General features: G+C 31.8%; 2 protein-coding genes across 3 annotated transcripts; both read right to left on the reverse strand.

Annotated features, from left to right (window-relative positions):
- Positions 1–1,889: 1,889 nt before the first annotated feature.
- LOC136206809 (putative cyclin-D7-1) lies at positions 1,890–3,663 on the reverse strand. The gene is made up of 6 exons (XM_065997984.1): positions 3,221–3,663; positions 3,049–3,135; positions 2,868–2,966; positions 2,571–2,784; positions 2,353–2,486; positions 1,890–2,262 (listed from the first exon to the last, which is right to left on the reverse strand). Exons 1-6 carry the CDS (start codon positions 3,473–3,475, stop codon positions 2,050–2,052), a joined length of 1,002 nt encoding a protein of 333 aa, XP_065854056.1. The 5' UTR covers positions 3,476–3,663; the 3' UTR covers positions 1,890–2,049.
- Positions 3,664–7,382: 3,719 nt separating this feature from the next.
- Positions 7,383–9,601, reverse strand: LOC136206080 (uncharacterized). Of its 2 annotated transcripts, none has more exons than XM_065996999.1 (8): positions 9,484–9,601; positions 9,251–9,306; positions 8,921–9,064; positions 8,345–8,418; positions 8,190–8,244; positions 8,060–8,122; positions 7,838–7,965; positions 7,383–7,699 (listed from the first exon to the last, which is right to left on the reverse strand). In XM_065996999.1, the coding sequence occupies exons 1-8, from the start codon at positions 9,527–9,529 to the stop codon at positions 7,621–7,623; spliced, it is 645 nt and encodes a 214-aa protein (XP_065853071.1). In that variant the 5' UTR covers positions 9,530–9,601; the 3' UTR covers positions 7,383–7,620. The 2 variants fall into 2 exon arrangements, with proteins under 2 accessions (XP_065853071.1, XP_065853072.1); XM_065997000.1 differs by having other exon boundaries at positions 9,251–9,346; positions 9,484–9,598.
- Between the last annotated feature and the right edge of the window lie 407 nt (positions 9,602–10,008).

The raw sequence follows: 10,008 nt of genomic DNA on the forward strand, positions 1-10,008 counted from the left end.
ATGGGGTGGTGAAGTTGAATACGGATGGCTCCTGCCTCAACAATGAAAGAGTCGCGGCCGGACGTGTTCTTAAAGACGCGGGGGGTGCCTGGTTGTCGGGGTTCACCCATAACCTGGGATTGGGCTCGTCATTTTCAGCGGAGCTGTGGGGTATTCTTTCTGGAGTCAAGCTTGCCAGAAATCTGGGTATTAAGAGGCTTTCTGTGGAGTCTGATAATAAGGAGGCCATTAGTATGATTTCTAATAATCATGCTATTTGTCTTAATAGCCAGAACATTATCAAAGCTATTAGAAGGCTTGGCTCCTATTTTGAGTTCTTAGAGTTCAGCCACATCTTCAGGGAACAAAACCGGATTGCGGATCACTTGGCGGCGACTGAGCATGAGGGGATGTTAGGTGTTACTACCCTTTCTGATCCTCCTATCTTTCTTTCGTCTCTCCTTTTAGAGGATAGGGTTGGGGTTAGCTTTCCTAGGCTGATCTCAGGCTAGTGTTATCTTCGTGTTGTCTTTTTTTTCTTTCCTGCTTCTACCAAAAAAAAAAAAAATACTAACAGTAACAGTTCAATAAAATTTTACCAAACACTAATAATTAAACAGTTAATAACAAATACCTAACAGCAGTTGCAAACAGCTATTAGCTGAACCAAACATGCCCTAAGTTTATATAACCGCAATGTTTAGCATTTTCTCTGGAAACTACCGTATTTTAGAGCTTTTCATGAAAAACACATTTTTTTAGTTTTGTTTGTAGTTATTTTTTTTATTGATTTTTATTTCCATAAAATATGTTTATTATTTAACATTGTTTCTATTTCTATAACATGATTACCAAAAGAACAAGATTTTGTTACGTTCAATAAATTTTTTATTTTTATTAGTTCATGTAATATATTTTTTATTTTATAATTTATTTGTTGATTAATTTAAAATATGTCCATATTAGACATTTTAAATACTAACAACAACATGAACTAATAACAAAGAGCTTACAGTAGCCAACAACAACCGCTATTAACTAATAGCTAAACCAAACATGCTCTAGATTATAAAGAAAAAGGCCTACCTCCTCTAAGTAGGGTTGTAATCGAGCCGAGCCGAGCCGAGCCGAGCTTTTACCTGTTCAAGCTCGGCTCGCTATAAAATTAACGAGTTCGAGTCCGAGCCAAGCTTGCTATAAAATTAACAAGCCGAGCCCGAGCCAAGCTTGCTATAAAATTAACGAGCCGAGCCCGAGCTGGGCTTTGGCTTGCTCAACGAGCTTGAGCCGAGTTTCGAGCTTGTTTTGAGCTCAAAATCCTCTTTTGGACTTGGTTCATTAAAAAAATTATCTAACCATAAATTGTTTGTGAGCTAATTATATTTGTGAAGTTTGCTCGCAAATAACTCTTTAATGGTGTACATAAACAAGCTCACAAGCAAAATTCGTGAGCAAATAGTTCATTTATTACTCATTTATTATGTTTGTGAACAAACTCATCTAATAGCAAATGAAATAATATTAAGTTTAGATATTTGTGAACTAATATAAAACTATATAGTTTTCTACAAAACTAAAATTTATTCATAAATGTTCTAATCGAGCCTGCTCGCGAGCTTTCGAGCCGAGCTTTGGCCTGCTCAAGCTCGGTTCGTTTACGAACCAAGCAAGTAAATCGTCGAGCCGAACTTTTATCGAGCTGATCACCGAGCCGCTCATGAGCAGCTCGGCTCATTTACAACCCTACCTCTAAGTGTCCAAAATATCTTATTTAAAGATGGTTGTGCAATTACTTGTTGGTGCAAAGTGAGCCATTATTAATATCTTATCAATGTTTTTGGAGGGAGTAATAAATGAATAAATTCAATTTATATCTTTCTAACATCTTAATATTAGATTGGAAGGAAACCGAAATGATTTTGTTAATATAGATCAAAGTTGTTTTGTGCAACTCCATTACACCCACTTTGTGGTTCTTTACAATCATGCTGGCTGCACCAAAACCTCTACAAACTTCTCTCACAACAATTAATAAATTATTAACCTGAAATTTTTGTTTGACAATTAAGATCATCGATTCATTCTTCTTCTCTTGTTTGCTTGTATATTGGACTCTGATTCTTTGATGTTAAAGATTGAAAGATCAGCTTGCCCATCGATCCCCCCTTTCAATAGCACTGTCACTGGACTTGAAGGGCACTTTTCTGAGTTTTCTCGGCAGTCGTACACCGGATCTACCAGCTTTGTTTCCAACATTATGTCTCGGCATTTCACTATCTCATCCTTGGAAAAATAAAAATAAAAATCAATATACAAATATACAATAATATTCAATTAATTATTATTATCTTAGTAGAGTTATAAGATCCTTACCTTGTGAATGTGATTGAAGAATCCTGTAATATGGGTGAGGTATGCTTGGGACTGTGATGGCATTAGCTCTTCCATACCGCACCACATAGCAGATATAGCTGCTATACTTGGTCTACATTCCACCATTTTGTAATCTTCAAGAATAAATTAGATGAATGAATTTTAAGAAAACAATCCATTTATATCATATATAATCATATAGAATATATAAGACGTACCTAATATAGTTTGAAGAAGAAGTTGAGTGACTCGGTCAAGTAATAAATCCTTTAAAAGACTAGATTGGAAGAGATCATCCATTTTCATTGTCATGAGCAGCTCTAAGAAGGAATAAGATGTAGTAGAGCTGAGCCTCCATTTCAATGTATTTAATAAAATCAATTCCATTTGCTGGATCGTGATTGGTTCAAATGTATGATCCAATCCCTCCATCTTCATCCATCACCACAATAATAATTAGTATGTATACACATAAATCTCCATACATAAATATATAAAAATGTTATAATTGTTACCTGAATTTCATGCAAAGAAGGAAGAGATGTCTCACTAAACTTGGCAGCAACAGATAAACAAGCCACAGATAGTAATTCCATCATCCAATTCTTCCATTCCTATATAAAAGAATAACGTTTCAAACAACAAACAAATATATTTGAAAGGAAAGAGCAAAGAAATGATGAAATATATATTTACATGGCAGTGGTTGATAGAAATGAACCTATCAAGATAATTAGCTGCATTAAAAAGTGCCACCAGAGAGAGATTGAAACGAGTGCAAGTCTGCAAAACAACATAGCATGATTGAAAGTCATAAAACAGAATCAAACAAGTGTTATATATTAAATAGAAGTGTATAGATAAGTACCTTGATAAGCCACTGAATAGCTCTAAACCTAGAAAAGATGAGATTTTGAGATTGAAGATAGTTCAAGAAACCTTTTTTAGGCAAGTAGAGCTCCTCTTTCTCTAAGCATATTAAAAAATCAACTTCAGAGACTTGTGTGCTACTATATTCAGCAGAAGTATCAGTTTTGGGTGGAATGTTATCATTGTAATTAAGATAATCAGGTGTAGGAGTGGAGAGCCAAACCTCGTCGCAAAGCAAACTAGTAGTATCCATACTTACAGAGAAAAGCTATTGGAGAGCAGAAGAGGTGTGTATATATGTAGCAGCAGAAAAGGGTGGGTTAGATGAGATGTAAAAAGGAGAAGACGTCCCTCATGAAAAGGGGTAAATGCAGCTTTTTTATTTTATAGTTAAACTGGGAAGTTAGTAAAGCAATAGCGTGAATATGCACGAGGAAGGTTGTGCATAAATGTAGTTCGAGATATAGCAGTGTCCCATTATTATATATTACGTGATTGCTGATTTATTAGCAGTCTCTCTCTCTCTCTCTGCGAGGTGAGGCGAGAGAATGGGAGATTTTTTTGGGTCCATTTAGTGGTCCCACTAACTGAGTTTCATGCTTACTTGCAGTTTTCCAGCTGGAACATGGCCCCACGTTTCAACACTATCTATCTATCTCTTAGAATTAAGTCAGTCATTCTCTTCTATACGCATTAACCTTTTATTCCAATCAAATTTCAATTATTGATTATGCAATTCAAATTTAACTAAATTTATAGACAACGTTTATCTTCATTTTTTTAATTAACTAATTAATCCCTACCTATAATTTTCAGCCCCAAAAAGAAAATCTATATTTTCATCTTTTCAATAAAGATAACTTGTGAATCACAAGTTATTTTGTGAGGACTCCAAATATAGAAAGAGTCTCTTCCGATATCTTTAATAAATCTTACAATTCAAGGCCACCCAATGGAAAACGATATTCTTTTATAGTGTTTAAGAAAATGGTGGTTCGAATATCAAGGCTTTAAACGCTTATAATTAAGAATTTGTTCCGATTTATTCTGAGTAGGTTCTTTAGTCGTTTTTGGCTGCTTAGTTTGCCTAGACAATACCGATATTTGTTCCAATTTATTCCAATTTATTTTTGGATATTTTTATTTAATTGTATTTTCTATTTGTTTTCATGATATGATTTAAAATTTAAAGATATTGTTTATAGTTTTTATTGAATTATATTACTTATTAATTATTATTATTATTTGTTTGAGTTGTTGTTTTAATTATATTGATATTGAGTTTATAAAAAAAAATCATATTGTTGTTGGAATATAGTTTGCAAATTTCTAAGAATATATATTACAAAATATACATGTTTAGTTCCTGATCTATTATTCGGTCATAGTTTGGCTCTTGAACTATCACAATTGGTGAAACTTTACTGAATTTGGATGGAGACTTGACAAAACCATTATCTCCTGATACGTGGTGATATTTTAACACATTGATTTAACACATCACACGTCTTAAAGTTTAATCCCCATATAAATTTTCTTATGTGAAAATAATTAATTAGATTAAAAAATAAAAACAAATTCCTGAACTAAGATTTATTAAGTATAACTAGTTTTTGACCCGTGCGATGCACGGATTCATCTTAATATATAAATGTAAACAAAAAATTTAATTTAATAATTACAATTAATGATATAAAGGTGCTATATAAATTAAATATTATTATTTTATTTTCACATTTAATTTAAATAATCTTTTTATAGATAAATATAATAATATAATTAAAATTAATATATTATATATTATATTATATTTTTTTATCAGTAAAAAATAATGAAGTGACATATCAGCTCCATCGTTACTGTTTTATATTATATATAAATATACAGAGAATTAGAGAGATTTTAGAGATTAATTTAAATTATGCAGAACTTTTAGATATAGATATGCAGAGAATTAAAGAGATTTTAGGGATTAATTTAAATTTTGTAGAACTCTTAGATATAGTACGGATAAAATAATCTTTTTATAAATAAATATAATAATATAACTAAAATTAATATTTTATATTTTATATTATATTTTTTATCAGTAAAAAGGAAGTGACACCTTAGCTCCATCGTTATTGTTTTATATTATATATAGATAGATATGCAGAGAATTAGAGAGATTTCAGTGATTAATTTAGATTCTGTAGAACTTTTAGATATAGATATGCAGAGAATTAGAGAGATTTTAGGGATTAATTTAAATTCTGTAGAACTCTTAGATATAGTATATAAATTAAATATTATTATTTTATTTTCACATTTAATTTAAATAATCTTTTTATAAATAAATATAATAATATAATTAAAATTAATATATTATATATTATATTATATTTTTTATCAGTAAAAAATAATGAAGTGACATCTCAACTCTATCGTTACTGTTTTATATTATATATAGATGTCAAAATATTGACACGTATTAATAGGATAACAATTATGTTCAGTCTTCATCCAAATTGAATGAAATTTCATTAATTGGAATAGATCAAGGATCAAATATCATTAAATAATAAATCAATAACCAAATGATAAAATTTTGAATAGATCAAAAGCTAAATAGTAATTTAAACTTAATAATATTTTAATCAATTTTAATTTTAAAGTCATTTGTTTAGTTTAAAAAAAAGTAAACTATTATTTAAAGAAGAAAACTCTAAAAATAGTCATTTAAAAAATTGAAATGATAGTTCTATTGAAAAACTGTGATTCTAAACAACTTCAATTCTTAGAATTTTCTATTTCGATCATTTGAACTTGATCAAATTTTAGTAAAATGGATTGTAATGTCTACTTTTAAAATTTAAGGGTCATAATGAAAATAGAAGTAAATTGCGGGACCATGGATGCAGTTTACCCAACAACAGCACATATAAGAAAATGGAAACATAGAAAAATAAATCCTTCGGGTTCGACTAATTTACAAAAATGATCCATGTATTTTAAATGTTTACAAACAGGAATATGTGTTTTTTGCATACTATTTACCAATTTTGCAAATTATCCAAAATTCAAGGTCTAATTTACAAATTAATTAAACCACAAGTATTGTTTCGCCCAAAAATTAACTGACGTGTTATTTAACTACAAAATTCACAAAGCACATACTCATGTTTGCGAACTTTTAAATTTATCTTTTGTAAATCACCCAAACCACAAAATTTATATTTTTACTTTTCTCATAAGAAAATGCAGCATAATCTTCCACTTCCAACCTCAATGTTTCAGTCTCTTAGCCACATAGTTATTATTAGACTTGTAAGAGTCGATACGATTCAGGTGGATTTCAAGTCGATTCTATGGTCTGACTCGAAATTCGTCTTAATTGGCAATGACTCGGCCGAGTCGTTGGTGACTCGGCCGAGTCACCCGAGTCATGCATTACCTTAAAAAAAATTTAAATGTAAAATGGAAAACGTACAGTACAGATACTGGATTGTAACATTCATTTACTGGAATAATTGTTGTGCTGTAAGTCTAAATATCAAGTGTTGTGCTTGAAATAAATGATATTAGTGGAAAATGTATGAAATAAATGATATTAGTGGAAAATGTACAGGTCCTAGTTTTGAAATTTATTTGTCACGGTTAAACATAAAAAAATATAAAAGGAATAAATAAGTGTAGAGATGTTTCAAATAATTATGATTCTTCACTTGCAGAAATTAAAAGATGACTCTTCAACTTTTAAGTATTTAACTTGATCAAGATTTCTATTTGGATACTAATATTTCATTTTTAGACTCATATTTAAAATTAAATATGGTTAATATTTTATTTTATTTATAATATTTTAAAATAAATCCGTAAATTACGATTCGATACGATTCACGAGTCTCGATTCACAAAATGAGATTTCGAATCACGAATCGTATCTCGATTTAACAACTATGCTTAGCCAAGGAAAGAAAAAAAGAAATTTTGTCATATATCGGTAGTTACTGAATAGGAGATGGAGTTGAATCTAGCAAGTCAAATTCATTTCCTTCCCATTTCAGGATATGTAGCCACGATTCATTCATTGCCTATGCTCTTCTTGCAATAACTATCCTGATCTACACCCTTGTTCAAATAGAAAACTCGGAAACACAGCTTTAAAAGGAAAAGTTAGAAACAACAAAACAGATGATCCATGATATGAGAAACAACGATTCATATCTACTTCACAGGTAAATATGAAATATTTGTGATTCTTACAATCATTTTTCACTGAACAAACCAACACATAACAACGTGGGAAGATGCACAGCACATTGAATACATCAAGTGGATTTCCTGTACATGGCAAATTCTCCATAGTCTCAGACATGTAGTTCTCAGATCGTGTAATCAAAGTTCGTAACTCCTGTTTCACTGCAACTCATAAGATGAAAAACTGAAGCCAGATCGTCCTTCATTAGTGGATTTCAATTCAAGCTTCTGAAATGGACTGCAGGTTGATTCAAACAGATAAGTGACAGTCAAGAAGAAAGACCAATGTACTGGTTTCAAACATATCCACTTCTCTATTCGGAGTGAACAAAAAATGCAGAAAAACAAAAGTCAAGGCAGAAGTGAGGGAAAGTACGTGCTATTAGGATCATAATAGAATCCATTGATGGAGCCATCATTACAAGAGAAGCAAACATAGTAAAACCCAGCTATGGTTAACCCGCAGTCTGTTCCAACATTGACAAAATATTGCTCTTTCCATCTCTGCAGGAGAACATATCACAAAAGAGTTAAGGTTTAATGAAATGAAAAGATAATACTTCTGCCACAATTGAAGTAGTGATTGAGAACTGATTACCATAAATATGTATGGGCAATTACTCAAATCCAAAGATTTGCCACCATCAATCTCCACTTGGCCCTATAAAGGACAAATTCAGCCAATGGACAGATATTGCTTCATAAGATGATAATTTCTGACTTCTTACCTTAAAGGGAAGAAAAGATGGAAACTTTGTCCAGTGCCTTATATCATCTTCTGGTCTGTTAAGAATGTCTAAAACAGATTAAAGGCCGGGATGCATCCACCTCCAAAAAGATACATATAAGATCAATACTCAAGAAACAGAGGAAAGAGGCATACGATGCTTCCCATTTGCCGGTAAAGAACGTGTAATTCTTGCAATCAACAATCTCACCTTCCCAGAAGGTCACTACCTGGATAGCATGTAAATGACGTTAAATATTAAATGGAAGACAATATTCTGCTTCACATAACATATTTGTCTGATGGGGCGCATGGGAACTCTGACTACAAGTTAAGCATATTTCAAATTCACTTCATAGATGGGGTACATTTAAGCAATTCAACAGTATAATACCTTGAATATCCGATAATATGAAAGAGCATAGAAGTGGCAGTGCTAAAACCACAAGTTTTAACAAGGTAACTAGACCAACATATAATTTGGTTAGAACTTAGAAGTCATCCACCGGATCACACATCAAGCAAAACATGAGTTAACATACAAAAATTATCAAGGGAAAACCAGCTTCTACAGTGGGCCGGATGCAATGGACCCGACTATGAAAAAGGAGATGCATACCACTTCATTGAGAAATGACTGATAAGGTCCAATTGACCGGGATCATAATAGAATTTGGAGGCTGCACAAGCAAAATCTACTGGTTGAAGAAAGAAAGAAAGGAAGATGCTTACTGGTGTGTCCGCCATAGGAACATTGAGAGCTTCCATGGTGCCACACAAGTAACCATGATCAAGGTCACATCCTTGAAGACGGACATTAACTCTCCAAGCTTCATCTTTCTGAACACTAGAAACATTCTGAGTACCGGAGAAGGCCTGTAGAAATGAAAATACAAATACAATTTAAATCAACAACTTAACACCTCTTGTTTTTGGATTCACATTAACGCATGCAATTCAAATTGGGGAAAATAGGAAGAATAGAACGCAGTCAGATTAAGTAAGGAGCACAATAATACCAAATTCATAAGAAAAGGGAAGGAAAGAAAAATCGAAGATAACCTGTCCAACACTTAAAAGCGTGCAAAATGGTGGTGTAGTGTGTCCAGAAATTACACCTTCATAGTAAAGCATATGTATCAGTGTTGAATCAACGGTCTTCGTTTGTTCAAATCCAAAAATACGCAAATCAAACAACTTGAAGCGCACAGAGAAATGTGAAATTATCTCAAGAAGAGAAACCCTAACTGTAACAGCGAGCTCAGAACTAATTCAAACGCAAATTCTTCTTATACCTGAAATTAGAGAAGGCGCCGAGCTTTCCACCACCCTCACCGGCATTTCTTACAAATGAGATGAACCCTTTTGAACAAATCGACAGATACAGCCATTGTTGCATTTGAAGATCTCCGGCTTCCATAAAGGGCAGAATCGCCCTTCTATTCTTACAATCAAAACGCTGCGTTGCTAACAAGCCGTGGTGATTGTCAAAGGCATAAAACAAAAACATCGAATAAATTTGTTGGTTTATTAAGCTGTTAATCTTTTATATTAAAACATATTTTTAGTTATTTTTTTTTTTTCTCATTAAATCATTAATGATAAAGTTAGTAAATTATAAAAATCTAATTTTATTAATAGATTATTATTCGTTGCATCTGGATTCAAAATTTATATCTTTTCACTGTTTGAAAATAGTTTTGGATATATAATATGGCTATAGGAAAATTGTAAAAACCTTAATTCAAACTGTAAAAAATATATTTTTTTAAATAATTTCAGATATATATATGAAGTTAATATTTTTAACAGAACTAGTT

Source organism: Euphorbia lathyris, chromosome 9 (assembly GCF_963576675.1).
Source record: "Euphorbia lathyris chromosome 9, ddEupLath1.1, whole genome shotgun sequence".
NCBI lineage: Eukaryota > Viridiplantae > Streptophyta > Magnoliopsida > Malpighiales > Euphorbiaceae > Euphorbia > Euphorbia lathyris.